The sequence below is a fragment of the Alternaria atra genome, assembly GCF_907166805.1.
Source record: "Alternaria atra isolate CS162 genome assembly, contig: 28, whole genome shotgun sequence".
Lineage (NCBI taxonomy): Eukaryota > Fungi > Ascomycota > Dothideomycetes > Pleosporales > Pleosporaceae > Alternaria > Alternaria atra.
Window position 1 is genome coordinate 447,886 of NW_025091326.1, and position 26,626 is coordinate 474,511.

The following is a 26,626-nucleotide window of genomic DNA, read 5'->3' on the forward strand; positions in this document are numbered from 1 at the left end:
TGCGGCGGTAACATCGTTATACCTCACAGCTGGGAGCGCATCCAGTATCGCTGGAGTGATCATTATAGCTTTAACCATCACAATCTGCAGTATCTTGTTCCAAAATCAGCAGTTTATCTCTATGTTGGCGAGGTAAGCATAACCCACTCATGCTGTTTGAAGGACAAGCTGACAAAGAAAGTGTGTGCGCTGTGCTGGTAACCTTGCTGTTGAAGGACGGCTCTCAACAGCATCGGCCAACGCAAACCCAGCCAGCACTTGCTACCTCGATGGCCTGCAAAGCATTCTGAATGCCGAAAACAACGTGAGATGGAGCTCTGCGCAGACCCCGCGGCGTCTCTAGAAGCGTAATCGTATGCCGCTGCGCCCCAGAAAGATAAGAGTAGTACATATCACTATTGCACAGCGAATTTTCCGCAGGAGTTCTCATCTTAATTGTCTGTCAGCAGGCAACGAGGCGACTGCACGCAAACATGGACCGACTGGGGACCGGAACGCCACATACTAGACCAAGATCACTCGTCGTGGCGTTGTCTTCACCATATCTAGCGTCAGCCGAGTGCCTTTCGCGTCAAGACAATACGATGTTATTTTGGAGCCGAAAGATCTACGACGCTCCGACAACCTATGTTCTCCTACGGCAAGCATGTCGCCATCGCCCGTCTCGGCCTGTGCGCCAAGGGGCTTTCGTATCAGACAGATGCCCACATAATGAGGGCGTGCGACACCCTGGAAGACAACAATCCCCGAAGCCTGGGTTCCGCTTTGAGCAGGGGCCCTCCGCCAAGTCAAAGCGACACTGGATGATTGGTCTCCACGGCTTGATTTGCGAAGAGATCAAATAACCTGAGATCATTATCTCCGCTGGAAGATGGAGCTATGAGGGCTACAACAGCTTCGGCCTTTCTTTGCCAATGTGCAAAGCCTGGAAGAGTCAGGAAACATGGGACCAAGTCTACAGAAGACTACAACCGCGCAGCCTGGTACCCCGAGCATAGTTACTGTATATGCCTGAGGCTATTCCAGGGACGGGATTACGTACCCGAATGCGTGCTCCAATATGCCAGCTCAGATTCTCACCGCTCACTTGTTCGACTAGATACTGTCGATTCCGGGAGTATAAATTATGTGGATTACTTGCTCGAGATCTACTCTCCTTACTTTACGGTCTCACGATTCTATACATATTGCCTGCACCACTACAGCGACCAGCCCAATTGGAAAGGATGAGCTCGGAAATACAGCCGAATGATCTTTTGGTCACATATGATGGCCGTCAGATAGAAGGTAAGTGGATTTTGACGTGTGATACGATATCAACGTTTGTACTGAGATTGTGGTCCAGCTTTGCTGAAAGATCCGGAGTACTGGGCTAAATGGCGGTACACACAGCAAATTTTGCAAGAAGCCAACAGAGTCGCTTCGATTGTGAACCGCGGGCCGGCAATCAGCGCTCAACAGCACCATATACCGACTAGCAATCAGTCTCAAGCCGCGCTGTCGAGCAATCAAGGCGTACAAGGGGCCCCGCCTGCTTCTCCTTGAGCTTTCACAAGAGTAGACATTTACGAGCCTATCCGTGGGATAAGGCGGTCTTCTGAGGATGTGCTGTTGTCCTGGTCACTTGCCTGCACTGCGAGTCATAGGCTGACCGGTCAACAAGTATTTGGAGGCGCTGGCAGGGGTGAAGATATGCTGTCAATGGTAGCCGTTGTACCGACAAGCGATAGCGATTTTGTTTTTTCGGCACTTCGCCTGGGTATTCGGTCAACTGTGTCGTAATGTGCAAGAGGACGGCATGTAATTGTTGACGTTGACAGTGCCAATCAATTCGAACGTTTTACAGGTGTCTGTCAATGCACAAGAAGACATTCTCGTTTCGGTCCGCATGCACTTCTTCAATTTCATATATTGAGTGACAACGTTGTGCGCCGTATCAGCTCAAATCTCGCTTGACGGGTCTCGATGTAGGTCCGCTACATCGCCGGCCCAGGAGAATGTCGAAGGATTCTGGGGCGTAGTATTCTAAGTTTGACGCAGGGATGGCACAGATACAGTACGCCCGTTGCTGCCTGCCACGAAGGACCATGCGCTTCGTCGATCCTAAGGGCTTGCCCCAGCCGTGGAGTCGTCACAGAGAGAAGACGAGCAGCTGTAGATTCTTCTCTTGCTACGGGTAAACCAGAGGGCATTCTCTTGATTGCTTTGTGGTTAGATGAAACCGTCGATTTATATGGTGTCTAGAGCTTTACATTCAAGACCAAGCAGCCTAGCCTGGCTTGAACGCGGAGGTGGAGGTATGCGCAGATCCTCGACGCTTGCGGCCCCCGGAAACCAGTCAAAGCTACCTGCAAGGCATTTGGGTTACGCGTGAAAGACGCGACTAAGCCCCTCACACTTTCACAACACCCTACTTTAACTTTGTCCAAGTACTCTGACATCGAAACCGTATCTATCCAATTGTCACTGCGTCTTTCGCACCTTCCATTCCAATATGCGCATACACATCCTCTAGTGTTTTATCGACATGGGTTCCATGTGCGTCGTCTTGATCTTACAAGGTTCCCCCAAATCGTGCTAGTACTATACTCAACTTAATTGAAGAGACAGGCGACCTTAATTATCCTATCAGGTAGAAATCCGATTTTTCTTTCCTGGTGAATACCGGCGCGGCCTCAATCCACTACGCCGCACATTTCAATCTGCCGACCACAAGTACCGCAATCCCAAGAATCCTTGCGTATAAATCCTTAGGGTGTAATCATACTGTTGGCTTGCGGGTATGCACTGCGGACACTCCCGTAATGTTGGAATTGCTTATTTCGACAGCCCGGGTGGTTACAACAAAGAAACTCTTATCTTTTGAGTTGCGACTATGTAGCAGCGATATCGCATCCTAAAGATATGTGCTTGCTTCTGTCTTGTCAGTACGTCAAGGCAAAACATAGCGTACATGTTACGTACAACCTCGAAAAATTGGTTCCCTCCGCAGTCGCTGCAGAACGTCTCCAGGTGAGAGAGCGGCACGCGGCGACTCGTACGGCGCAGGATACACAAGATGGGCCTATGAGAACGATAACACCAGCGTCTTGTGCTTCTCATATGAGTGTGCAGAAAATCAAGTCTGTTGATCCGCGTCGGCGAGAACACAATATTGGGTAGGATAAAAATTGGATGGAAACGAGAGTGCAAACGGCTGCGAGCTTGCTATGCTCATACACATACTCTGTTGGTGAAAGAATACATTGCCCGGTCATCGCCAACTCGAAAGCCGCTGAAGACGTGGCAAAGTCTTTGTTGTATTAAAAGTTATAATAAAGGTTGGCATGTCGTTTGGCAAGTGTGTAGAGATGCTCAACTAGTTTCCCTCTTGTGCGACGCAGTCTTTCCTACAGCGCCTCCCTTGTACCGTCCCTAAAGAAGCATATATGGTGACCGATGAACGACATCCTAAGCCGGTATATAGTAGGTCGCAGACCGCCAAAGCGGTGTCGAGGAAGGTGTGCATTATAGTAGTGATGGCACGAAAGGCAATGCTAGCTGAGAACTTAACTAGAAATGTCAGTGATCTTCTGAGAGATGAGCAACGTGTGTAGACTGGTAATGTACAGACCATTGATTGGTGGAAGAAGCAGCTACTGAAAGATCCACTGCACCATATCCTCAATCACTGCTTATCCATTGCTACTGGGGCTGACGAAGTGTCAGTGAGTGACCATCCAGAGAGAAGCTAAACCTACTAAGGGGTTTCGGTGAGCTGATTGGCACTTGTGGTTTAGACATAGCTATGAGTCTTAGACGTTGAGGGTCTTTGTTATGGTCTGGGGTTGTTTTCGAGAAGTGAATGGAAAGTGCGGCGATTCAATGGCTAAGATATATAGTGAAGCAAATCTCTAGAAACTGGACGAAAGAGTGGAAGCTAGCAAGGAAATAGTTCAGCGGTTAGTCACTGCTTGTAGTTCATCGTATCGGCCCGGTGTGCGGCTCTTATTGCACAGGGGACCTACCCTGGAGGGTCGTAACGAGATCCAACCCAAGATTTCGGGTGGTTAAGGCATCCCAATAGCTACACTCGGATATTGCTATCTCGTGGTTCACCACGATGGTAATACCCGACACTGCCGGCTCGTGCTGATGCTTGTGCACATCTCTTTCCAAAGGAATAGAGTTTGGGACGTTAAACGACCAGACGCTATGTCAATGATCCCGCCGAAGGGTGCCTGGTGGAGATTGTTGATGGTCTGTGACATTCCAGGATACCCTTTCGGTATATTCCATAATTAGAACTTCTTACACCATGATCAACCTGGAGATGGTGTAAGACTCTACTCTGAACACTCAGGGACTGAGCTTCCCGCGGTGACCCTAAACGTTCGAGAGTTCTTTCTGTGATTGTCTCGTAACAACGATAGATCTGTTCGTACGTGGGTTCGGCGTTCCGTGTCGAGGCTCTCGACACAACTCGCATCTCCACTATCACACCTGGGCACTGCATGGTGGCTGGCTGAACTTACGACGTGATAGCGTGCGGAGGATTTAAACTTTGGTGGAGCCGTGCGCAAGGAAACGGCTAACGGCCGGGGAAATTATTGATACCAAAGCTGAACAAAACAGTACGTAGTACCTAGGTACAGTCTGATTTCCAATCCTGAACAGTGACAAGAATGAGTACAGGCCAGACCTAATGTATTGTACATACGGTACAGTGCTTGAGTGAAGAGGTCCATCCCTATGTTAGAACACGTCGGCTTGGTATGCAAGGGGGAAAGGTCCGATGGCACACGCACGAGCCATGGCGGCGTCACGACCGCCACCCGCACTCACTCCGGATCATCAACACCAACCTCTTAGTTTCCGTAACCGTTAATCAAATGCTCTTTGCCCCCACATATATTCCACCCACCGCAAAGAAAGCCGCTGTGATCGCGAACATGTCGCTCCGTTTCAGCGTCGGAACGCACAAATTTAGTAATGTGGTGAGCAGCAAGCCAAAGGCACCGAGCACGACGATGCGCCGTTTCTCAGATCCGATACTGCTAAGAACCCCAAGGCATCCGGCCAAAAGTACAGGAACATAAATTCCAGAGAGCACATTGGCTATTGTGACAATCTTCTCGAGCTCAACGAAACGTTCCGGAGCGACGTCTTCCTCTTGGCACTGTTGTTTTGGACGGCGAGCGATCCACTTCCTTAAACGGATGTTGATCGATTTAAGATGACGGATCGCAAAACTTGTCAAGTAATCTTGTTGATCTGCTTCGCTAGCTCTGAGAGAGCAAGTGTCCGCATGCGATGGGATTTGGGTGTATATGGTAGCATCCTCCTTCGTCGGGCCGAAACGACCATCTTGGAACGACGTTTTGCGCTCGGAGAAGTGTTTTGCCCATATTTCGGACTGATCAGGTAAGTTGGCAATGGCGTGGGCGAGAGTAAGGTCTTTCCCTGTAATCACTGTTCGTCAGCATATCGCTCAGCGCAGTGAGTAGAATGTGGCCCACCATATCGCCTAATCAGTTTTTTCAGGTTATCGATTTCTGTCTTCAGTGTGGGATCCTCTTCCGATACATAGGCTTGATGATAGTCCATTAGCGTGAAGACGTTACGAACCGGAGGTATACTATGGATGTTTGCGACGATCTTGTTGCATTCTCGGATTTTCTGTTCAATCTCCCGATTTTCGTTGTACAGCATCCAAGACCAGTAGTCCAGATATCGCCGAAACTTTGCAAGCTCTGGGAATTTGGCGAAGTCATCGTACAGTCCAGAATAACGATAACGGATACCCTGCATCATATCCGAAGTTCGAAATCCTTCGCGCGTTCGTTTCTTCCGTGTCAGTCGAACCAGGAAATTGCTAAGCCTGGATTGGACTAAATAGATCGCGAAAAGGTTGGAAAAGAGGAAGAGAAGGCTGCGACACCTTGCAATGAACAGCTGTGGTATCGCGAGCCCTGCGAGTCATGGGCTTACTGGATACATATTCTGGACGAAATCTTGCATTGCGACAGCGTCACCTGGAGCCTTCACAGCCGTATTACCGCCTGGAATTCTACGACCTGCACAATGGCAACGACTACTCAAGGATGTAAGAAGGCGAAGGATCTTGTGCCATAAATTGACGTACAGACAATGGTCGTCGTCTTCTCCGGACTTGCACTCGTGCGCGAAGAGGGTGTACTGGCAACAAATCACGGAGGAACACAATGTCCTTGTATCTTCACCGGCTGCTACGCATACTTCTCAGTACTCGCCATATCTGATAGGTTGGCCTCGTCACCCTCATTCAGTTAAACTGGCGGTGAAGTTGACGATTGCAACCCTTCCAAGCTTTGCACATGGATGACAGACGGTGTTAGGAATTTCTTTCGGTCGAAGAATTGCAACACTGAGGACCGTATGTTTGAATCCGAAGCTGACATATAGGAAGCATTCTAAATGCGCAACTAGCTGTGAAGCTGTGCGGGCCGATCCATGAACGGCGAGTAGACTTCTCGGTGTTGCCGCGGTTTTGCGGCACGTACTCCGCCCCCGCAGAGCGTACACCAACAACGACACCTCATGGTTGATGACGTGCGCATACCGTCGCCGCCCATGCTGCCCGGGACAGCCTTACGCTTGCGCAATTTACGATGCTTCCTTCAGCTGCCCAAGGGGTTCAATGCCTTGGAGGAAGTGATTGCCCTGTGGCCAGCCCGAGGCACCATTTGCCAGATAAAGGCTAGGTTCGCATCATTGCGTATTTCGCAATTCAGAATCTATAGTTGTGGTAGGGTCAGTTAAATGTGTATCTGGTCAGTCAAGGCTCAGCCCCCACGGCGGTGAGAAAGAACAACGCAGCTCATATCTCAAGACAATCTCAAGGTAACGTCTGGTTCCTAAACATGATCGTCGATTCCAGTGGTAGCGAAGTAGATGTACGGTGACGGTAAGATGATGACATTCGATAGGCCGTGCTGGTCATCGATCCTTCGTTCATACGTGGGTGTCCAGTTGGGACGAATTTGACAACAGTTGTTGTGAGAACGGTTATCGCAAGCCTGCCTGATACTTTCTTTGAGCTATCTAATGATACAACAACCAAAGTCGCTCACCCCTCAAAGAACGATCCCTTGTTGTTGATCCGGTGATATCTGCAGCCGATCCGGATGAGGCTGAAATGTGATGGCAAGGGCAAAGGTACATTAGCGAGTTGTCACAAAACGGCTTTGGACAGCATCGGTCCAGGAAAGATGCAGTTGCATGACTCGCTGATCCATATAGGTGTTGCCGATGCCGAGCCAAACGTGCAGACGTGTGGCTTGAACCGGTGAGAGCGATTGGCACTTCGCCCATTGGTGCTTTAGGATCGTGATACATCACTGTTCATTTCCGAATTTCTCTAATTTGACAGAGAAGCCTCGCCAGGTCTGAAAATGTACCTTGCTGTCGTCAGGTTCATTGAGCTATCGTTCTCCTAGGGTCCGGAGGCCTGGTCGTCTAGACGTATCTACGAAATCGACAATGTTCAAAAGTATCCTATCAACAGTTCTGGACTCGCATCAGTAGCTTGTTGCTTTCTGTTACGATGCGACAAGCATGTCATGCAGGTTGTTGACAAGGGTAATGCAGGCTGCCGCAATCGCTCACTTCCGCGTCGTAGACACGTGGATGTACCCCAGTCCGAGGAATATCTATGCAATGCACTCGTGCATATACGAGCACTAGCAGGGTGTGCAGTTCAAAAACGCTAGGCCAAAAAAAAAGGCGATGTGCCATCCAGTTACGGAGATGGATAGGTCGTTTCGTTCTCCCGAATGCATTTCGCCTGATCAAAGTATAAAGCTTCAGCGAAAGCATACCTAGGTAAGTTTGTTCCAAACATGTCAACGGAACACCTTGGTACTGAACAGACTCAAGGCAAGATCTTCAAGACCTTCATCCATGTGGCTGTTTCTAAACAAGATGATGTTTGTCTCGCGCTTCACGCTTCGTATGCCTAGTGTCATAGTGTCCGTTGCGCGAGTACTCGGCTCCCTAACCGAAATGTAAAGACAACAGCTACTGTATTATAGGTATGCTTGAAGCTCGCTTCGTGTCGTCCAATGGGGGATGGAGATCAGAATATGGTCTGCGGACGAGGCGTTCGTCACCTTGGCGTTTGGACAGATTTTGCTAGACATAACGCGTGAGCACAGAAGATGCGGGGCCTCTGGCTTCGATTCAAGGCTTCATAATCGATGATGCGATACAGGCTCTGATCGCGGGGATCAAAGCTATACATGCATTAGCACAAACAGAGCCTCAAGATGAAAGCAACTATCTATATAAGAACTCACGTCATATCGTGAAGAGTGCTTTCGCTCTAAGTGCGTTAGCTGTAGCAACCTATGGATGCACCGAATGAGGCAAGTGTCATTGAACAGCCTTGAGAAAGTGCGAAGTAGCGTATCTAGACGACATGGGGACTCGGCTACCTAGGGACCTTTTGCCAGGAATCGACAAACTCCACGCGAGTGCACGTTCTGGTGCGATAATGTTCCTCAGTTGAAGTACTGCACGGCGGATTCGATGTTCACTTAGTGCTCCAACGTGTTGGATGCTCTCAACGAAGTTGAACGATATTACAAAGTCATCGTCGTTACATGCCTTCTTGTATAGCTTCGTGATCCTGTACGTTTTCGAAACATCCCAGGCTGGAGCTGTCATTCGACTCGCCAGACACGTTGGACTTGGCACACAGGCTTTTCGACCGCGTCTTGGGAACCATCTAGCCATGGCTTCTTCGTACCGCGTCAATCCTTTTGCAACTGGTGTCGATTCCCCAATGTGTGCCTGGGTTCTTTCCCAAAGTGTAATTGCATCTACGAAAGCTGTAATCTAAAGGTGTCATCTATGTATTATGTTGCACATGTATCGATGCGCGATATAGCGAACACTTTCAGAGTAAGGTATGTAGAGGTACGATTCGGACAGGAAAGTCGTCATATTTGTATGGCGGAACTTGGAAGGACCTCTCTAATGGTGAGATTGGTAGTAACAGTCTTGACAGGTTGAAGTATAGCGGCGGTGATTTGGCACGTAGTATCGCTGCCAGAAGGTGCAGAAACCTCTCAGGCATGGTAAAGACGAGGGCTAAATCTCAACAAGCCTCTCTTGAGAATTGTCTTGGCTTCCTGGATAAGCCCCGGGCCTCCTCGGGTTTTAACGCAGGCTGGTAACGGCCCAGGAGAGTGCATCCGTAGGCATTTTGTCCCAAAGTACAACCTTCTTCGTTACTACGTATTATCCATCTCAGTGGACCTTACCTCCAGAGTTGACGTAAAATCTTCGCTTGTACCACGCATCAAAGAGTGCCTTAAAGGTAGCCAGCACGTGTGCTCGGATGTCTAGCCCTATGCAAAAGTTCCGCCATAGCAATGGTTTCGTTTGGTGTGCGAGATATCGGCAATGCGAAAAACATCTTCGCGTATTGATAAGAGCAGAGATAGCTCCAGGAGGACAGCGTCGTGTTGGTGCGGCCGTGGTGCGTTACGCGCTGCAGTCACTTCACCTAGTGCGTACCACTCTTCGTAAGGAAGATCTTGATTGGGACTTGATTCTCGTGTCATGGTAGATTTCTTTGCTCTTGTATTTGAGTTGATGTGTGGTATCGTAGCAGAAAAGCTAGTCTCAAAATCCTTGAACGAAGAAAAAATATAGGAAGCGAGTGAAGATACATTTAAAGGTGTTTCGAGAGCTTAAGAGTCAGAGTTACCCCTTGAATACGTAATATGGTGTAACTTTGATTGCGGAAGGTGTGGGTGGCTCGTTGCGTTGCGTTATCGCGAAAGAATCCATGATCTTACAGACTAAATGCAGAAACAAGGGAAGACTAGCAATGACTTTGTTAGGCTCCTCATATGTTTGATCTGCTATTTCCAGACCATGATCTAATCTTTGCACCATAGACTCAGCACGTTTGTATGGAAAAGGATAGGCGGACTGGATGGTCATAACGATGTCATTGATTGATGGTATCTAATAAAGAAAGCTCAAAAACATGCACGTCGAAAACATAATGTCCTCGTTTGGTGCCAATCTATGCAATCCAGTACCAAATCTTTTGCATAACGTTCTTCGGCACAGGCGCACCAGAGATATCGTCCTTGCACAGCTCGTTCATCTCCCGCACACCAGTTGTAACATCAATGTTCTCAATCTTAATCGCAAACGCCGTCCTGAAGTAGATCTTGTGGCCGGCGTAAAGCACGATGAAAATCGGAATGGTGATGTAGGCGGCCAGGAAATCGGATACGGACCATTTGGATGGCACAAAGACTTGGAAACCGTTGGTGAGGGTCAGGAGCGACACTACGCCGAGGACAAAGTATGTAAGGTATGGCTGGAACGGTGTGCGGTAAGGGAGTGACTCAAGCAAGTTGTTGAAAATCATGGCCTTGCGGAAGCGGATGTAGGTGATCATAACCACAATCCAGGCAATAAATCCGGAGATGGTAGAGATGTTGGAGAACCACAAGAAGACCTGGGCGCCGGTATTTGAGACATTCAGGTAAGCGAGAAGACCGATAGCCCAGGTAGCGAGGACAGCCACGTATGGTACACCCTTTTTGCTGGTTTTGCCAAAGATCTTAGGCGCTTCTCCGTTAAGAGCCATACCGTAAAGAACACGAGATCCGGAGTACAAGAAAGCGTTTCCGGCAGACCAGGCAGATGTCAAGACGGCTGCGTTGACGACGTGGTTCAGTCCCTGGATACCAGCACGTTGGATACCAATGACGAAGGGAGAGGCAGAAGCGTTGGAGCTACCACTGAGGAGACGGTCATCGTCAGATGGAACGATAACTCCGATGATGAAGCTGCCCAAACCGTAGAAGATGGCTAGACGGTAAATGAAGCGACCCGCAGCCTTGGGGATGTTGCGGCGGGGAGCGATGGTCTCGCCAGCAGCAAGCGCGATTAGTTCAGGTGAGGTGATGAAGGCGAAACCAGCACGGACAAAAGCAGTCCAGTAGGCCAAGAAACGCCCGGAGTTCCCCTCCACTATGTACGGTTTGAATGCGCCTGGGTTGTTCCAGTATCGAAATCCGAGTCGGCCCTGATCATTGGGACTTCCACCAAGCATGATAACGAAACCTAGGATGACTAGTCCGATGATGGTCAAGAACTTGATCGAGGCAAACCAGAATTCTGCTTCTCCGAAAACTTCGACTGCGACGATGTTAAGGAACAAAACGACTATGAGGAAGATGGTGATCCAGACGGCGCTGTGAACAGGCGTCTCCCAATAGTCCAGAAGAATGGCTCCAGCCGTGGCTTCGGCAGCGACGAGAATCGCGTATGCGTACCAGTAATTCCATCCGGCAGCAAAGGCTAAGCTGGGGTCTACAAATCGCTTGATGAAGTAAGGGATGGTGATTCCGCGCATGGGAAGGTAAGTAACGATTTCGGCCAAGTTATTCATCACATTGTAGACGACAAGCATCATACTGAGGTAGGCCATGAACAACGGAGCAGGGCCGACGAGGGCAAGAATAGATCCAGATCCGATGAAGAGGCCGGTTCCGATAGCACCACCAAGCGCACTGATGTAGTGTTAGCAGTCGATTTAGCGACCCCGGAGAACAAGAACTTACAGGAACTGGATGTGTCGACTCTTCAAACCACGATGTGTGTCTCCTCCTCGTCCAGTCTCGCCGCCGACAGTAGCAGCGCCATGGACAAAAGGCTCCTCGAAGCCAACCTGATTCTCTTCGTAGCCATACGGCGCAGCCTCAGGCTTCTCGTCGGCCATGTAGTGGTTCGGCATGATGTATTGCGAGACGAAGGAAGGCTTGATTCAATACCAATCTTGCTTTCCCCCAACGCGGGAATGTCAGACGGTTATATAGAAGGCTATGTCAAGGACGGGTGAAGGATGCACCGGTCGTGATAGCAGACTTTTCAAATGTGGTTTATGGCCCGGCGCGGGAGCAGGAATACTCCATGTCGGACCTTTCCAAACGTGGTACGCTCGGTGGCTAACCTCATTCTCCATCGTATGGGATCATGGCCCAGACCCTTGTCAGAACCATGAGTAGGGGAGTCTGGGGAACCAATTATCGTTAGGTAGTGGCAAACTACAGGGAAAAAAGGCGGGGGAAATCACCTCGTTCGTTGTGGTGGTTGCGCCCTATTGCTTGAGACGTCGGATGACGTCCACTCTGCGCGCAGCGGAATCCTTCGGTTTTACTCCCTTGCGCCACGGGCACCGTCCATCTATTGGTGTTTGAAGGGTGAATTGCAAGCGGGCCGATGTGCGGGGTGAGGTCTTAAGATGCTGAGCCGATGAAAACCGCGCATTGTGAAGTTGAGGTTCAAGTCAGGCGTTGTCTAGAGCTGGGACAAGCTTCTGGAAACGCGACTAGAAGTCCTAGCGCATGAGGTACCCGCCGATGGTTTGCGAGATGGGTCTGGGTAGGCGTGGAGTTTATCACGGAGTGAATGGAGACTGGCAGTTTACTGCCGAACCTGGGGATCGTGGGGATGGCGGTTCGTGCTGATGGCGGTTCATGCTTCATTGGGGAGCGGCATTGGTGACATTGTGTGTTTTCACCGGACAAGCGCCCGAATGACACCAAGACTGCATTTGCCGCGTACAAACACGCTTGGTAGGGCGACGAATCGAAATTTGCTTAGAAAATTTTCACCTTGAACCTGCAATGCAATTAGGCCTACTTCGTTATCACAGTGTCCCACTACAATTGATACTCTTATCTTCAGCTTCGTACCGCTGAGATTCGAAAACGTAACACTTTCATCCAGAGAGGATCCCATGAGCTTGGATGTCGCTTGGAGGATATTCGTTGCGGGTCTCTTGGTGGGTACACCAATCTTAGGGCTATGCAAACATGGCGCGACCCACTGTCAAACTAAACATCAGCCTAGCAGCTTTAGTTATGTATCCGGATTCCGGACTAGAGGAGGTTTGCTTCACGCTACACTCCCAGTACTAGACGAAACTTCTACTACCGTTTGGCATTACATTATCGCAACCTCAGTCAACGTGTGCACCCCGCTGAACTGCTCCACATGAATATCACAATGTTGCAATAGAGAAGCTTCGAAGCGAGGCATACAAGGTATGTTGCCTAGGATCCACGACACCATGCGAGGATCCGGCTCTGCAACGTTGTTGGTGTTGGTGTTTCCTACCAATACTCGAGAAAAACCGGGGTGTTACCACCAGATCACGTCAGTTTGATTACACTGCATTGCCCTTCATTCCCAGTCAAGATCGTTGGCCCTACAGTCTTGCGTACACCCTTGGATGTCTTTTGATGTCGGCCCTTCTACCTGTGCGCGCTTTCGAAGGCAGGCACCAAGATGCTACACATACCTCTAGAGCTAGCACTTCTCAAATCTTAGCCGTAAAGTAGCTAAGCTCTGATAAATCACGCCATACGGCGGTCATACGCGCCCATGCAAACCCACGACAACTTGCCCGCCCCTTCACCTCTCGAGCCTGTCTCGAAAAGCATGTTGTTTCTTGTCGTTGTCAAGTTAAGTCCGTTGGGTCAAGCTTCGGCAAAAGAGCTTGGAAGAAGGAACAACCCCTCACCAAGCTTCTTTCCGCGGCAGGAAGCGAAGGCGCCCAGCGTGCCACCGGGCGCAGGCGACGCCAACGTCATATTTCGCAGATGTATCTTCACGCGCCCTGAGGCTCCATGCCCCAGTCGGCTCGAAGCACCGATACAGACACATCGGTCGCAAAGTACACAATATGATTCCGCAGATTCTGGTTGACAAAGTGCTAGCTAGAGCGCGAGAAAACGCAGCTCACAGCTGGGAGTATGGGACCGTGTTCGAAGCGCTACTCGAGTACCGGAACCCTCAAGTTGGTGTCTTTTATAACCCATTTCCGGGGGGTAAGATACCAGAGTTGGGGATCGAGGATATAGAAGCACTGCAGTATGTGAAGCCATTCATACAAACTGACAGTAAGAGACTTTGTGAAGGAAATGGTAAGCCCTGCGACTTCAGTACTTACTGGACACATCATGAAGAGGAACAGTATGCTGACAGCAATGTTAGGTTCATCTTCCGATCCAACATCCCTCTGCATCCCTGCTCTCCTCCTTTCCAAGTCAGCAACGTTCCCCGGGTCTGACAACCCATATCTCTCCGCCGTAGACCGCCAACTGCGCGATCTGCTTTCTACTACGCCTAGATATCCTAATGATGCCATATCGCACCGCGATGCGTACCCTTCCCTATGGGCGGATTTCATCTACATGGTACCACCTGCCCTCGCCTACCACGGTATCTTCACCGCAGATATAGGCATGGTGAAGGAGAGCGTCCGGCAATGCAAGCTATACTGCGAGGTGCTGAGTACGCAAAAAGGGTATTGGCAACACATAGCCAATGGTAAGAGTGTAGGCAGTGTGAAGAGTGATGACGGCGCATGGTGTACGAGCAATGCTTGGGCTGCAGCTGGAATGGCGAGGGTCTTGGCTACTTTACGGAAATCTCAATATGCGTCGGAAACCGAGGACGAGCAGAAGGCGTTACTGAAGATGACTCGAGGGATTCTTGATGGCGCCATGGAAGCTGATACTGATACTTCGGGCTTGCTACGCAATTATCTCGATGACGAGAGTTGGTTTGCAGAGGTCGCTGGGACGGCATTAATGGCTGCTACAGCTTTCAGGATGGCGATCCTCGAGCCTGTAATTTTCGGAGAGCGGTATACGGAGTGGGCGACAACGAAGCTGGAAGCTGTTGGTCGTCATATAGATGAGGAGACTGGTATAGCGGCCCCGGTCGTCAACTCTCTGAATGAGGGCCAGAGGACGCCACTGGAGGGTGTTAACCCTGAGGGACAGGCTTTCGTCGTGTTGCTATATGCTGCATGGAGAGATTGGAACGCCCCAGCCAGTACCGCACCAAAAGTGGCGGAAGGAACTTACCTGTCAACGTGAAGACTTACTCGCTCGGTGGTATTGAAGGCGGTCTTGTGATCGGCATCTCTGTATGTGGGCCGAATCGAAAAGAGTAGCCTCGAATTGAAACATTGGCAGTTCAACACATACTTGTACCTATTCGAACCAGGTTCGGATGTTTGTACCTGCATCATATGATATCACTAGAGTAGCTCCCTTCACTATCTAGGTGCCGAGGTATTACCATCGCATCTCTCCAGCTAGAACACATCCACCCTCATCCTACTCATATGCGATCCTTACTTCTACATACACGTATCTCGTGCCGATTCAGATCCAGGCGGGTAAAAGCCCGAGGAGACTATAAGTAATCCCTGGGAGTCGCGCCGTAGTCCGCGCCGAGTGTGTACCTCGGCAAATCCTACTCCTCACGCCAGTCATGACTCTCTCAAATGTAATTAATATCATTCCTCAATCTTTGCAGTATGCGACCATGACTAGACGCTGCTTTGTGCAAACGAAGGTTCAATACGCATTCGCTTTGCAGCCCATCTCGTAAACCAGCATGGTGTCCTCAAACACCCCCGTCATTATCGGCGTGGGCGACATCAAGAATCGCTCAAACGCCATCGCGGATGCAAAAGAGCCCGCAACATTGATGCTGGAAGCCATTCGGAAAGCCATCGGCGACACTGCGTGTTCTTCGCAAACCGATCTCCAGTCAGCGATCGACAGCATCGATGTCGTCAAGACGTGGACTTGGCCGTACCCGGATCTGCCGGGGCTTCTGGCAGAGAAGCTGAGCGTTGAACGGACCCTCAAATGGAAGGGATACTCTGAGCATGGGGGTGATAAACCGGGGAAGCTCTTCGACGAGGCGGCCAAGAGAATTGCAAAAGGCGAATGTAAAGTCGCGGTTGTAACCGGGGGTGAGGCATTAGCTTCATGTGCGTTCCACCTATCTTTCCTTGTCATCGCCACCACCATCACTAACTCTACCAGTATCGGCATGCGCAGCTGCAAAGAAGCTCCCCCCACCGGGCTGGACAGCGCCATCCGAAGCCGTAGATTCGGTCTTTACACCAACAGGCCGAGACCTAGGAAATAGTGCGGTTTCCTCTCTTTGGCAATCACTCTCCTCTACTGACTCTCGCGAAGACCTCGGCGCTATTCATAAGATCGGTGCACCGATACATGTCTACCCACTTTACGAGAATGCATTCCGTGCGCATCGCGGACAGACGCTGAAAGCAAACCACGATGAAAGCGCAAAGCTGTATGCTGAATTTTCTGAAGTCGCCAAGAAGAATGAGTATGCATGGAGTTACGGAAGTTCAAGTAGTGAAGAAGAGATCGGGACGATTGGAAAGAAGAACAGAATGATATGTCATCCTTGTACGACCTCCCTCTTTCCACATTAGGAGCCAACGCTTACATCGGATTTGCGTAGATCCCTTGCTTATGAATGCTTTCAACACTGTTAATCTTGCTTCTGCCATTATCCTTACATCGACATCTTTCGCCAAACAACTAGGTACACCAGAGTCGAAATGGGTATATCCGCTTGGTGGCGCAGGAACGAAAGATGCAGACGAGTTTTGGAAACGACCGAACTTCTATTCTTCGCCCAGTATCTCTCACTCCATTGATGCCAGTTTGAAGGTTTCTGGTGCGACCAAGGAGGAGATGGATATCCTTGACATCTACTCTTGTTTTCCAATCGTGCCTAAGATTGCGGCGCAACATCTCGGGCTACCTGTCGTTGGTGGCAACAAACCATTGACAGTACTTGGCGGCCTGACGTCGTTCGGTGGAGCTGGCAATAACTATTCGATGCACGCACTCACCGATATGACGAGACAACTAAGAGACGGCAAAGGTGACAAAGGACTGGTTCTCTGCAATGGCGGTGTCTTGAGCTATCAGTATGTCGTGATCTTGTCGAAAGAACCTAGAAAAGACGGCTTCTATCCTACGGACAACCCGCTTCCACCGCAGATCACTGATGTGCCAGTGCCGGAGCTCATTTTTGATCCAGACGGCGAGGCTGTTGTCGAAACATACACCGTAGAGTTCAACCGCGACGGCAGCCCGCTTCGAGCTCACATCATCGGTCGCTTGAAAAGCAGTGACAAAAGGTTTCTCGCAAATCATGGTGATGATAGCACAATGCGAAAAATGGCTAGTGGTATGGGAGAGATTGTGGGTAAGAGCGGGTGGGTGTGGCAAGATGGAGAGAAGAAGGGGAGGTCGCTCTTTGCATTTGACAAACCAGCAAAATTATAACAGTGTACCAATAAGCGGGTCGAACAGATGTTAGCATGTAATGTATTGACAATCGGCTGTTTATGGTGGTTAATAGGGGTCTTTCGAAGTTACGAGACGCTCCTACCCCAAATTTACTCAATCGCTCAGGCTGCTTATCGAGCCCGAATCACTCCAATATTGCACTCACATAGTTGATTGTAGCCTTTACCTGATTCATCGCTTCACCTTGGCGGCCCGCCGGCTTCACATTCCAAAAGTCCTACAGAGCTGTCAGGCTGCTTTGTTCAAATGATGTTAGCATTACGGCTTTTTTATTTTCAGCAACACCAAGTCATATTTCTTCGCCCACATCAACCCGGATAGCCCGATCGCACCTCGAACAACTTCCTCTCGAGATCCGCCAGCAGATTTACCGATATATCTTCAACAAGCACCACTCCACTGTGTTATCCGTTATAGTCCGCCTCCACTACCGCCATAACATTCAAGTCCTCCAATGTCTGCCTTTGGCATACTTCACAACTTCCTCCTGACAAGCTGGCAGACATCAAAAGAAGTATGGGCTTACTTCTTTGCTTTTTGCAGTGTCTGCGTTGTACCGATGCATCGCAAACAAGGCTTACCTGCCTCTTATTACGAGTTTCTGGCAACGAATCGGTGCACACAACTTGTCACTAATCCGGAAGCTCGCTCTTCCATTGTATAGCATCGGTCTGTTTGGTAAAGTGGATTGTGTGATGGGCCAGTCAAAACTGTGGTTTGCATCGAGCGTTCTAGCGAAGTTCACAGGGCTTACCCATCTGGACTTGGTTGTAAGGGTTGTGGAGTGTCTACCGCCTGTTCACGCCATCTTCTCGACTACGTCGCTGACGGATGAAGAGGTCAAGGAGATAAGGATGTGGGGTCCGAGCGGTGTAGAAGCGACTGTTCCCATGCGGGAGTGTTTCGAGGAGGTGGGGAGGGTTATTAGAGGGATGGAGGTAAAGGTCAGGGTATGCTCGTGATTTAGTCATTCTTCATGAGCGTAGACTAACAATATGTTATTGCTAACGGGCTATGTAGGTCAGATTTACTTACCCAGGAGCTACTGTCAGCTCATAACCAGCATGTGTTTGAGAGATTTGAGGCGATCTACAAAGAAAGGTCTGGGTATCTGTAATGAACTCCCCACGCACCGATGATAGTTTCCGACTGCGATTCTACGCTCAAGAAAGTATCTAGACTCTTATCATCGTCGCTGAGATCAAAGAAGGGATTATTGCAGACGTAGTGTGCAGCTAACAATCATTAGAAAATGTGTGTTGAGTCGGATCGCAAGCACGCGCTCTAGCAGGAGATAACCGAGAAAGATTAGTTTTACTGAACTAAGAGTACGCATGTGAAAGCTCATTACTACCCTCTACTCTTTATTTGCGAACTCTAATTCGAAGTATATCTATTCAGTCTGCTCAATATACTGAAGATGTTGTTCTCGAGAAAGATACTCGCATCTGTATATCCAACCTATCGCCTCACCATGCTCTCTTAGCCTGCACTAAAAGTAACACGAGACACAGCGGCCTTCTTGCTAGTACAGTCGTACAATCCATCCGGAATTGTAACCTCGTACCACCAACTATCGACGTTGTGGTGGTATTTGAAACCGAACGAAATAGTATAATGAGCTTCATTTTGTCCTCCTTGAGCAAGCTCAGTAACATACCAAACTCGGTACACAGTCTTGCTTGGAAGACGGTGAGTGTGTAGGGCAAGGCTTTAGTTTTCTGGTTGAGCTACTTGCATACATGACTGAGATTGAATGGATCGGCCCAGCATCGCTCGGTTTCACCAGCTTCATTGTAGAGAGAAACTTCCAGTTCCACGTAGTTCGTGTTTTCTTCCCCATAGATTGGGGCAGCCTCATGACCTCCAATAACGTAATGGTATATCTGGTTTCGGATCTCGCCTAGCAGATGCAGGAGTGGATAGTTGCTGTTATACTGAGTGCTAGAGACCAATCCGTTGGCGACTCTCGAACGTCACGAGGGGTTGAAAACGCTCACATAGCTGCCTGGGGCCGCGCCTCGCTTCCAGTCACGATAGTGCTCCTATGATTTGTGATACGACTAGTCTTAGTAGGTGCAGTAATCTCTTGGTCGCGCCTTTCGATCTCCCAGCGGGCGATGATTAGGAGTAGAGCGCGGTGGGCTTGATTGTCGAGGATGATGCGATATATAGTCAGCTAGTGTGTGGTGGATGGTGAGCGACGAGTAATGACTACGAATGTGAACGTAAACTTGAAGTAAATAGACACGCCGTCACCATCTGGGTAGAGTGCGTCTGACGTAACGATATGGGCAGCGTAGGTGTCGCGAACTCGCAACGTGCCAGCAGTGAGCGTTGTGATCTGTCACACCTGCGAAAGGGCTGAAATTAAGCAGATAGATCATTATCACGATCCTTGTATGAATATAATTGCCCCACATGTAGCTCGCAATAGTTTCGCAAGTCTCATAAGAATGTAAAGACTTTACAAGCCACTAAGCACACTTTGCACCCCAACAGTTCCAACATCGTCCCTCCTGGCAATGAACCCCTTTAGCTCTTGCGCATCTTGCCCACCCGCGGCCCTGAGCCTGTCCCTCAGCGCCTCAGGTCCAATGATGAACAACGTACTGACATCCGTCAGAACATCCATAGCTCCAGGCTCCAGCTCATCGCCTGTAGGCCATCCTCTTACGAGCTCAACGTAGCGGTTCATGTCTTTGGATACACTGAGACCGCCTACTTGTGAGATGGAGAACTTGAGCAAGTGGGCTAGAACGAGGGACCGCAGACCACGAGCGAGTTCAGCGAGGAATAAAGAGAGGTTGCGACCAGAGAGGGCAGCAGAGGCTTGGGAGGCGACGCGGGTCAGGAATGCAGAGACGTCGCGACAAGCTTGCGTCTCGCTTGTTACCATGAGGTCTTCCTCTTTGGGCCTGAAGTCGGTCTTCTTTTGTTGAGACAAACATCTGCTCACCCAGTTCAGCGACGCTGTTAATGTGAGATTGAGAATGTTGGACAATTTTGACTCGAGAGTTGACGTTGTGTTGTTAGTGGACTTCTCGATTTCGCGGTGGATGGTGAGGTTGGGTGTACAGAGGGGGAGAAGGATAGTTGTAGTGGTTTGTTGGAGAAGATGTAGGATTGTAGTGATGGCATGCAGCGATGGGAGGTGAGTGAGATCAGGGGGTGTCTTGGAGTTCTCTTGCGAAACGGCATGATCCTGTGCGCTGGATCAATGTTAGTGATGTGTTCAGCTTAGGAATTTATGACTTACGCGTCTAGTGCTGTCTCCAGGTAGATCTCGCCCATCTGCCGTAGTAGAAGGTTAAGCAGTATCTGCACATCCTTGGGTGTCTCGTTACCAGGCGAAAGCTCGAGCCCACGCCCGACACCTTCTGCCAACCACTTGAGCATACGCTTGGCGACTGGTAGCGACAGCTTGCCATCCTCATCGGTCACCTCAATGTCCTTCTTCTCCTGCTGATCTTCCTTCAAGCCAGCAATACGGAGAAGCGTCGCCTTTTGACTGGCGGGCAATTCGGTACTTTCCAGTCGTTCCATATACTTGTCGCGAGCGGACGCCGCCAACTCTTTGCCTCGCTGAGCCAGCGACCCAAAGTAGGAAGTAGGCATCTTGCTGCGCCGCGAGTGGTAAATGGTAAACTTGAGCAGCAACGACGAGTACAACTCTTCCAAATTCTTCTTCTCTCGCTCAATGTATTTCTCTCCGATAAAGTAGGAGGAGAAGAGCTCTTCCAACTGCTGGTCAAGCGTAGCAGCGACGGCCGATGTAGCAGGCTCTGGATGCTCTGTCAACCCATGTGATTTCAAGTCATCCACCAATTGTGTGATGTAGCTTCTGGAGGCTTGTAATGAGCGAAGAAAAGCGAGTGATGACAGCTCTCCTGCTTTGTCGAGCACCATCTCCAACCGACTTTGTATTGACTGCTGAAAGATGCGCTCCAGAAATTTGATCAGCACCTCCTCGTAGTACGGGAATGCTCGTTTAATGATGGCAGATTCATCTTGAACGACGATCTTGACTTCGTCGATGAGAGACTGCAGTGTGGGCTCTACACCTGGTGGTTCCGCATCAGGATCCTGAAGGCGATCCCAAGTTTCTACATCCGTCGCCAGCTCTTCTCCGTTCAACTGCATGCGGTCGATGAAGAAAGAATGCTGGTTGACATAGGTTCCGATGACACTAGCTCCGTCATTGAAGCCCTTCAGCGCAATGGCACAGTCGCGCATGCCAGCATAGTTTGGACGTGCATAACATTCCTGGAACTTGCTGAGGAGATCCTGCTCAAGATTCTCCAAGAATTTCTCGATGACCTCCTTCGTGTTGTGTCTTGACTGATGTACAGTTCTCCTCTTCATACCGTTCGGTACGTCTCCGTTGACTCGCTGGCTGCCCTCTGGGTCGAGACGCGTGCTGATGCGCAGCAGCTGGCGTGCAATCTCGGCGCATCGCACTATGTCGCCGTTCTTTCGTTGGTCCTCGAGGATCATGAGTTCGCCCCGTTCGCTGACCTCCTGCCAGCATTCAATCAGGAACTTTGCGTCTAGGGCTCTTTTCCGTTGGCGATCGAGCTCTTCGAGTCGCTCTCCAATGCGCATCGCAACGTTGCCCCCTGTGTCTGAGCCTCCCTCGTCATTGCCATTCAGCGAACTGTCTAGCCTTTGGAACCTGTCCATAGCCGCCTCCAGCCTCCTCCCTAGCGATTCAACATTCTGGTTGTGTTGTAGCTCTGCACGGCGCACAGCTGTTGAAAGCTCAGACTCCTTCTCCTCCAGGTCTTCGGATAGACTGTTGAGTCGTGTGAGGGCATGTTCGAAAGTGCGGATAAGCGGTTTCGGGTCAAATGTCTGCTGACTAGCGGCGCCTCCAGACCTTCGTGTCGCAGGTACGGCGATTTGGGAGAGATCCTCGATGAAGTCCTTGACTAGAAAGTCTTTGCTCTGCGGAAGTCAATATAAAAACTCCCCTGAACTTGTATGGCTGCTTACGGTGAACTTCTCTAGGGTGAACTGTGGTGCGCGTATCGATGTCCTCGAAGTCTGGTGGGTAAGTACCGACGATCCGTCGGAGCTGATGCGCTGCATTGTTGTAGAAGAGAGAAGAAAAAATGCGCCTGCAGCGTTGGGTATCACTCGAGTATGGTATTAAGGGCGTCTATCGCAGCTACTCAGCGGGCCAATGCCGCTTCGATTGCCCCGGAGCTGGTGTTTTGAATCGTCGCAAAGCATGAAGTTGCCAGGTGTGCTAGCGGATGTTACTCTTTCACTCCCGCATGGTGCAGAGAGTAGGTCTTTCTGATTGTAGGTGTATTTGCGCGTTGTGATCTAGCTGGTAACATGTCCAAGTCGACGATTGTGGCTTGTCGCACCCCACGCCTCGGTCCCTGGGCCGCAGTCGCAGCAGCTCCAGCCGAAGGAGCAACGGGTAACCTCATGCACTATGATGCCACCAATCCTGTCTTGGTAGGACGTATACAAAGATCCAAAACAATCAGCTTGAGTATCTACAGCCTCAAGATACTTGCGACAGCTTCCACGTAATGACGCCTCAGCGCATGGCGGAGCAGGCAGGATGCGCGTCTATACTTGGCTTACGCTCGGCAGGAACGGCCGCCACACGTACCTCGTATGCACCAGCCTCACTGGGATATTCCATCATCTTATGTCTACCAGACATGGCCAGCTAACGCGCGCATTATTTCCCTCCTTCTGTTAAACTCTAACTGCCTCATTCCCCATACATAGACGTCGACTGTCCAGCTCATTTTGTCGCTCAACACCCTCCACACCGCCCGCAATGGCTACCACAGGCCTGACCCCCAAGCAAGAAGCCGCTTTTAGACGAAGCAAGCAACTCTCGGTCCAGCAGCGCGAGGAACTGTTAAAGCCTTTCCTTCCCTCTGAACCATCGGATAGCGAAAAGGAAGCGCAAAAGAAGAAGGCCCTTCGCGACCGCCGCCAACGCGCATCACAGAACCGCAAGCCTCTTGCAGGCCCCATCAGGACCTTCCTCCATCTCGCTATCTACCATGTCGTCGCGCTCCTGTTCAGCATCTTTTTCCGTTTCCGCCGCGCCTACCGACTCGTGAGAGGGAAAGTTGTCTCTCTGCTCAAGTACCATCACCGTACGCCAGAGTTCATAGCCCACGATGTCAAGGACCTTGAGAAACTGCCGAAGCACCTCAGTGTCATTGTTGAATATCAAGAGGACGATGGAAGCCAGGGTACAGCCGGATTGGAAGGATTAGTGAACGATGTCTGTGAGATAGCAGCCTGGGCAGCGAGTGCCGGCATACCGTTTCTGAGTGTCTATGAACGGACGGGTAAGTCTACAATCTTCCTGCCAAACAAAATACGCAAGGGTAGGGAAATGGCTGACAACATTCAACAGGCGTACTCAAGAACTACCTGCCTCAAACCCACGCCTCCATCTGGTCAACCCTAGAAGCCTACTTCGGCCCCCGTAGAAAGCCCACTCTCTCCCTTCGCGCACCCCACCTATCATCATACTCCCCTCCCAACACGCCTCCTCAGAGCGCCGATGACGATCTTAAAGAGGACGAACGTCAGCACCTCACCGTTCTCCTTCTCTCTGAACACGACGGCCGCGACACCATCGTCGACTTGACACGCACACTAGCCGAGATGGCGCAAAAGGGCGATGTAAGACAAGAGCAGATCAACACCGATTTGATTGACGCCCAGTTGAACGACCATGTCTCGAGTGAGCCGGATCTCTTGATTCTCTTTAGTCCTACAGTGCAACTCAAGGGGTATCCACCGTGGCAGCTAAGGTTGACCGAGATCTTGTAAGTTTACCCCTACTCAAATGTCAAACTCTTTACTAACCTACAACAAGCCACCTGCCGGACAACAAGGGTGTCAATTATCAAGTCTTCTTACGAGCCCTGTATAACTTTGCAAAGGTTGAGATGCGCCTTGGAAGGTAGAGGAAGTACACACTGCTCATTCCTTAGTTTAACTATACCCAATGTAATTACCACTCTCCTTGGATTTAGTAGTGTGCCGTGTCTCTCCATCTAGTGTTGAATGACATGTCAAGTGTTGTACAGTGAGTGGATTTGACAAGTCTCAATCGCAACAAGTACACATCACTTAGCAAAGGAAGCAGTGTGGAGGTATCTCGAATGTGATGGTGGTGCTATCTACACCCTATCTTCATGCCCGCCATGATCGTTGTGTACGTCATAGCCATCGAGAGTAAATGAACCTAACACCTGTATTCATTGTAGGTCGTCAAGTACATATCCGCCCCACGAAAGAACCCATGCAACCAAAACCCAGTTCGTTTACTTGAGAGGAATGAAACGGGAAGAGTGAGTGGCACCAATACCCGGCCTTCCGTGCTTGACAGGCCTGTATGAGATGGAGAACTCTGCGAGGTAGTGGCCGACCATCTCAGGCTTGATTTCGACCTGGTTGAACTCCTTTCCGGAGTAGACACCGATGACGCTGCCGATCATCTCGGGGACGACAATCATGTCACGGAGGTGGGTCTTGACGAGGTCGGGCTTCTCGTTGGGCTTGGCCTCCTCTGTTTTGAGTTAGCAATATCCCGTCGACTGTGCGGACAGTGTTGCCTACGCTTGGACTTCCTGAGCTTCTTGATGAGACCCATGGGCTTGCGCTTGAGACCACGGTTGAACCTGCGGCGGGCACGGGCGTGGACGAGGTCGCGGAGTTCCTCAGAGCCAAGGTCGAGGAGCCTGCAATCAATCAGAATACCGCCACCATTTGTATACATTTCCCGTCGGATTTGGAGAGTCGTGGGGATCGGGAGACGTACTGGTCGAGGTCAACACCGCGGTAAGAGAACTTGCGGAACGCCCTCTTCGCCTTAAGGGCTGTTGGTTTCGTTAGCCATGTCCTGTCACATTGTGCGTGTATGTATCCAAGGAAAGCGGTGCGGGTGTGTGGAAAGGGCTCGTTGGGAGGGCAAGAGCGTACCAGCTGCGGCCTCGGGATCGTAGTCAGCGTCAGCCATGTTTGCGATTGTCGAAGTAGCTGATGGGAGAACTTCGTTGGGGTCGCGAGGGTAGTTGTCGGTCGTCTAATTTCGATGTTGCTCACAATTAGAAGGTGTAGCTGCTCCGTGCGCTAAGCGAGATCCCTTAGCGCGGGTCCAGCTGCAGTCATTCTTCCACCTTACAACAAACTAGAACAGGAACACAGTGTACATAATATATAAACGAGAAGTCTATAAGGTAATGAATACTGTTGTTCTTCCTAAAACATGCTGTTGTAGACAGCACCGCAGTTTCTTACCTCTGCACCTGTTCAGTTTCTTCCTAGTACGAGGTGCCAACACGATGGGAACATATAAACATGATGGGCATTATGTCAAAAAATCGGCTATCGTCTCAGTACTCTGCTACAACGCTACTCCATTTGATATGCACGATAGGGTTGCTATCTCAACCACACTCATAGGAGAAGCATGAAGCGATTGCGGTGATCTTCGCGATAGGTTTACATGAAAACTACCCTTTCAAGCCTATCTGGGTATCCCAGTAGTTGCTCCAGTGGTTGGCGGAGACTATGATGGCCTTTAGTATGCTTGTTCACGATCATCGCAACTTCTTATCAATTCCACGAGTGACATATAATCCACAAGGTTCGACAAAACTGTTGCGAGCAGGAACATAACGCACGCCGGAACGACTCGCCCTTGGTCAATAACTACGCATTCAAATAACCACGATTATCACAAGGGCATGGCGTAGTAACAAAAGACAAGTAGACTTGCTGTGATACTTGGAGGTGCATGGCTTCGTTCCGGGTATCTCAGCAGGCAATTATTCTACAAGTGCCGCGGTATCCTTCTCCATATCCCTTGCAGTGCACGCTCGACACTCCCCAAATCGTACTCATGACGCATGATTCTCGTGATAGTCGAGAGATTGGCGGTATCATACTTCGTAATCGGACGTAGTTCGGCGATGCGCTTAGTCGAAGAGACCGAAACCCATGTCGTCGTCAGACTCCTCCTTCTCCTCCTCCTTAGCGGCCTCAGGAGCGGCCTCAGCCTCAGCGGAGCCACCAGCGGCGGCAGCACCACCGGAAGCGGCAGCACCACCGGAACCACCAGAGGGAACGGAAGCGAGCTTCTCGGAACCGGACTGGATGAGCTCGTTGATGTCCTTGCCCTCGAGCTCGGAGATCAGCTTGTCGAGACGGTCGGAGTCAGCCTCAATACCAACGGACTCAAGGACGGCCTGTTGCAGTGTTAGGTTTAGACAACGATATAGAGAGGCGTGGGTAGATCTCTTACCTTGACGTCGGCAGCAGAGGGCGAGGTGTTGCCACCAAGGCCGAGGAGGAGGTATGCCGCGAGGTGCTTCATTGTGATTGCGGTTTTGGTGATTCGTGTAGGAACAGGAGTTCAATCG

The 26,626-nt window shown here is 50.3% G+C and overlaps 8 protein-coding genes across 8 annotated transcripts; 3 read left to right on the plus strand and 5 right to left on the minus strand.

Annotated features, from left to right (window-relative positions):
* Positions 1–4,867: 4,867 nt before the first annotated feature.
* ALTATR162_LOCUS7198 (uncharacterized protein) lies at positions 4,868–5,790 on the minus strand (the record flags this gene model as incomplete). The annotated part of the gene is made up of 2 exons (XM_043314826.1): positions 4,868–5,442; positions 5,499–5,790. 2 exons carry the CDS (start codon positions 5,788–5,790, stop codon positions 4,868–4,870), a joined length of 867 nt encoding a protein of 288 aa, XP_043170761.1.
* A 4,267-nt stretch (positions 5,791–10,057) lies between these two features.
* ALTATR162_LOCUS7199 (uncharacterized protein) lies at positions 10,058–11,785 on the minus strand (the record flags this gene model as incomplete). The annotated part of the gene is made up of 2 exons (XM_043314827.1): positions 10,058–11,561; positions 11,613–11,785. 2 exons carry the CDS (start codon positions 11,783–11,785, stop codon positions 10,058–10,060), a joined length of 1,677 nt encoding a protein of 558 aa, XP_043170762.1.
* Positions 11,786–13,738: 1,953 nt separating this feature from the next.
* Positions 13,739–14,939, plus strand: ALTATR162_LOCUS7200 (uncharacterized protein; the record flags this gene model as incomplete). Its single annotated transcript, XM_043314828.1, has 2 exons — positions 13,739–13,955; positions 14,050–14,939. The coding sequence occupies 2 exons, from the start codon at positions 13,739–13,741 to the stop codon at positions 14,937–14,939; spliced, it is 1,107 nt and encodes a 368-aa protein (XP_043170763.1).
* Positions 14,940–15,465: 526 nt separating this feature from the next.
* On the plus strand, positions 15,466–17,186 carry ALTATR162_LOCUS7201 (uncharacterized protein; the record flags this gene model as incomplete). The annotated part of the gene is made up of 4 exons (XM_043314829.1): positions 15,466–15,847; positions 15,903–16,007; positions 16,059–16,295; positions 16,351–17,186. 4 exons carry the CDS (start codon positions 15,466–15,468, stop codon positions 17,184–17,186), a joined length of 1,560 nt encoding a protein of 519 aa, XP_043170764.1.
* Positions 17,187–19,677: 2,491 nt separating this feature from the next.
* On the minus strand, positions 19,678–22,301 carry ALTATR162_LOCUS7202 (uncharacterized protein; the record flags this gene model as incomplete). Its single annotated transcript, XM_043314830.1, has 3 exons — positions 19,678–20,422; positions 20,470–22,157; positions 22,206–22,301. 3 exons carry the CDS (start codon positions 22,299–22,301, stop codon positions 19,678–19,680), a joined length of 2,529 nt encoding a protein of 842 aa, XP_043170765.1.
* Positions 22,302–23,013: 712 nt separating this feature from the next.
* ALTATR162_LOCUS7203 (uncharacterized protein) lies at positions 23,014–24,166 on the plus strand (the record flags this gene model as incomplete). The annotated part of the gene is made up of 3 exons (XM_043314831.1): positions 23,014–23,539; positions 23,608–24,025; positions 24,076–24,166. The coding sequence occupies 3 exons, from the start codon at positions 23,014–23,016 to the stop codon at positions 24,164–24,166; spliced, it is 1,035 nt and encodes a 344-aa protein (XP_043170766.1).
* A 360-nt stretch (positions 24,167–24,526) lies between these two features.
* On the minus strand, positions 24,527–25,221 carry ALTATR162_LOCUS7204 (uncharacterized protein; the record flags this gene model as incomplete). The annotated part of the gene is made up of 4 exons (XM_043314832.1): positions 24,527–24,771; positions 24,822–24,943; positions 25,024–25,081; positions 25,185–25,221. 4 exons carry the CDS (start codon positions 25,219–25,221, stop codon positions 24,527–24,529), a joined length of 462 nt encoding a protein of 153 aa, XP_043170767.1.
* A 961-nt stretch (positions 25,222–26,182) lies between these two features.
* ALTATR162_LOCUS7205 (uncharacterized protein) lies at positions 26,183–26,580 on the minus strand (the record flags this gene model as incomplete). The annotated part of the gene is made up of 2 exons (XM_043314833.1): positions 26,183–26,452; positions 26,509–26,580. The coding sequence occupies 2 exons, from the start codon at positions 26,578–26,580 to the stop codon at positions 26,183–26,185; spliced, it is 342 nt and encodes a 113-aa protein (XP_043170768.1).
* Positions 26,581–26,626: the final 46 nt, after the last annotated feature.